General features: G+C 45.6%; 1 protein-coding gene across 2 annotated transcripts in view; it reads right to left on the bottom strand.

The window, feature by feature from the left end:
• The window catches only part of LOC106956309 (C-terminal-binding protein 1), a 16,252-nt gene extending 15,016 nt beyond the window's left edge, over positions 1-1,236 (bottom strand). The window contains exon 1 of one of the 2 annotated variants that reach the window (XM_015047075.1): positions 883-1,236. In XM_015047075.1, the coding sequence (XP_014902561.1) occupies positions 883-922 (40 nt within the window). In that variant the 5' untranslated portion in view covers positions 923-1,236. Of the gene's footprint in view, positions 1-369; positions 469-882 lie in introns of those variants that run through there. The other variant, XM_015047076.1, reaches the window with a different exon arrangement.
• Between the last annotated feature and the right edge of the window lie 704 nt (positions 1,237-1,940).

Raw genomic sequence — 1,940 nt, forward strand, 5'->3', positions numbered from 1 at the left:
TCCAACCAACCAACCAATCATCCAACCAACCAACCAATCATCCAACCAACCAACCATCCATCCAACCAACCATCCAACCAACCATCCAACCAACCAACCAATCATCCATCCACCCAACCAACCAATCATCCAACCAACCATCCAACCAACCATCCATCCATCTGACATCCACCCATTACTCCGTCTGTCTGTCCATCCATGACTCCCATTAGAACCAGATCAGAACTTCTCCAGTCAGAAGATGTGACTCTGATCTCTGATAAAAGCTCTTCTCATTCTTTTCAAACTAAAAGCTCTTCTCATTCTTTTCAAACTAAAAGCCTTCTTCCTCTTCATCTTCCTCCTCCTCTTCCTCCCTAGCAGCCCTACCTTGATCCAAGGATTTCTAGAATCGTCTTTTCCAGCCACCATCACAAGGTGCATCCATCACTCGTGTGTAAACACGTCTGCACACCAGCGCCGCTCACGTGCACACACTCGTGCACGTGTGTGTGTTTTTGCGTGTGTGAGTGTGAGTACGCTCCATGAAAAACGCACAACAAGAGGGAAATATGTGTCATGTCCTTGCTCGCCCTCGAAGAAGAGAGGGAGAGAGAGAGCTATTTCTGTCGAGGTGTTCGAGCCGAGATTTTCCCCTAACACACAAACACACACACACACACACACACACACACACACACACACACACACGCTGCTTCAGACAGAAGGCCAACGGTTCCCCTTCTGAGCAATAAAATAGATAATAGTGTGAGGAAGACTTGTGAGGAGGAGGAGACAGAAGAAGAGAGGAAGAGAGCGAAGGGGGAGGGGAGCCTGAAGGTAGAATAATATTCACACACACACACACACACACGCAGAGCTGGATAAAAGCAGCGTGTTTACCTAGAGGCATGCCTTTGTTGAGGAGATGTGAGCTTCCCATGGCGTGTTCCCGGCCGGCCAGCGCTCTGCACACAGGAACAGGAATCCAGTCAGCATATGGCGGCCTCCCTCCGTCCTCCCAGACCCTCAGTGACAAGCATACACATGTGCTCCCCCTTTTTCTCTCCCGTCCCCTCCCTTTGCCACCGCTCTCTCACCCCTCCCTCCTTGCCTCCCGCCCCTTCCTTCCTGCTACAGAGAATCGTCCTCTGTCTCACATGCAGAAGAAGAAGAAGAGGAGAAACGTGAAGAGTTTAGGAAGTGCTGCATTCATGGGAACGGGAAGGCGGGAGAGTGAAAGAGACGGTGGGGGAAGTCACAGAATGTGTGTGTGTGTGTGTGTGTATGTGTGTGCGTGTGCGTGCGTGTGCGTGTGTGTGTGTGTAGGGAGGGGAGGAGCTGACGTTGGCCAAAATTCATCTTTTGTTTCCTGAAAACCGACAAGGAGGGAAAAAAAAAGTTGAGTTATGCAAGAAGAAGGCGACGAAGAGGAAAAACCGGTTCTGTTGATATTAGCTGTTAAAAATACAACTAACTGTGAAGATCCAGTCAGAAAGTAATAATTAATACTGAATATTCACTGCACTGCAAAACACAGTATCATAACCAAATGTTTTAGCCTCATTTCCACTGCAAATAGTTTCGTTTTCTCGATTTTCTGCTGTGCTAATTTACAAGAAACTTTCCAGGAAGATGAAGAAGCTTGTTTTTAGTAAATAATTCCTGTGATTGATTTAAAAAACTAGTTCCACTGCCAGATTATTTTACTCTTGACATTGGAAAAATAAGTGAAAAAATCAGCCAGTGTATACCTTAAAATTTAGATTTACTTATTTGCTCAACAAGATGCTAAACACATAAAACTTTAGCAAAAGCTAACATTAAACCTAGACACATAAAATAATTAGCATGAGCTAATGTATTAGTATAGAATAATTAACACACATTAATGTGTTTAGTGGGTTGCACAGTGGCGCAGTTGGTAGAGCTGTTGCCCTGCACCAAGAAGGTTCTGGGTT

This window comes from Poecilia latipinna, unplaced genomic scaffold (genome assembly GCF_001443285.1).
Source record: "Poecilia latipinna isolate Pla-1442-1.1 unplaced genomic scaffold, P_latipinna-1.0 Scaffold806, whole genome shotgun sequence".
Classification (NCBI taxonomy): Eukaryota; Metazoa; Chordata; class Actinopteri; order Cyprinodontiformes; family Poeciliidae; genus Poecilia; species Poecilia latipinna.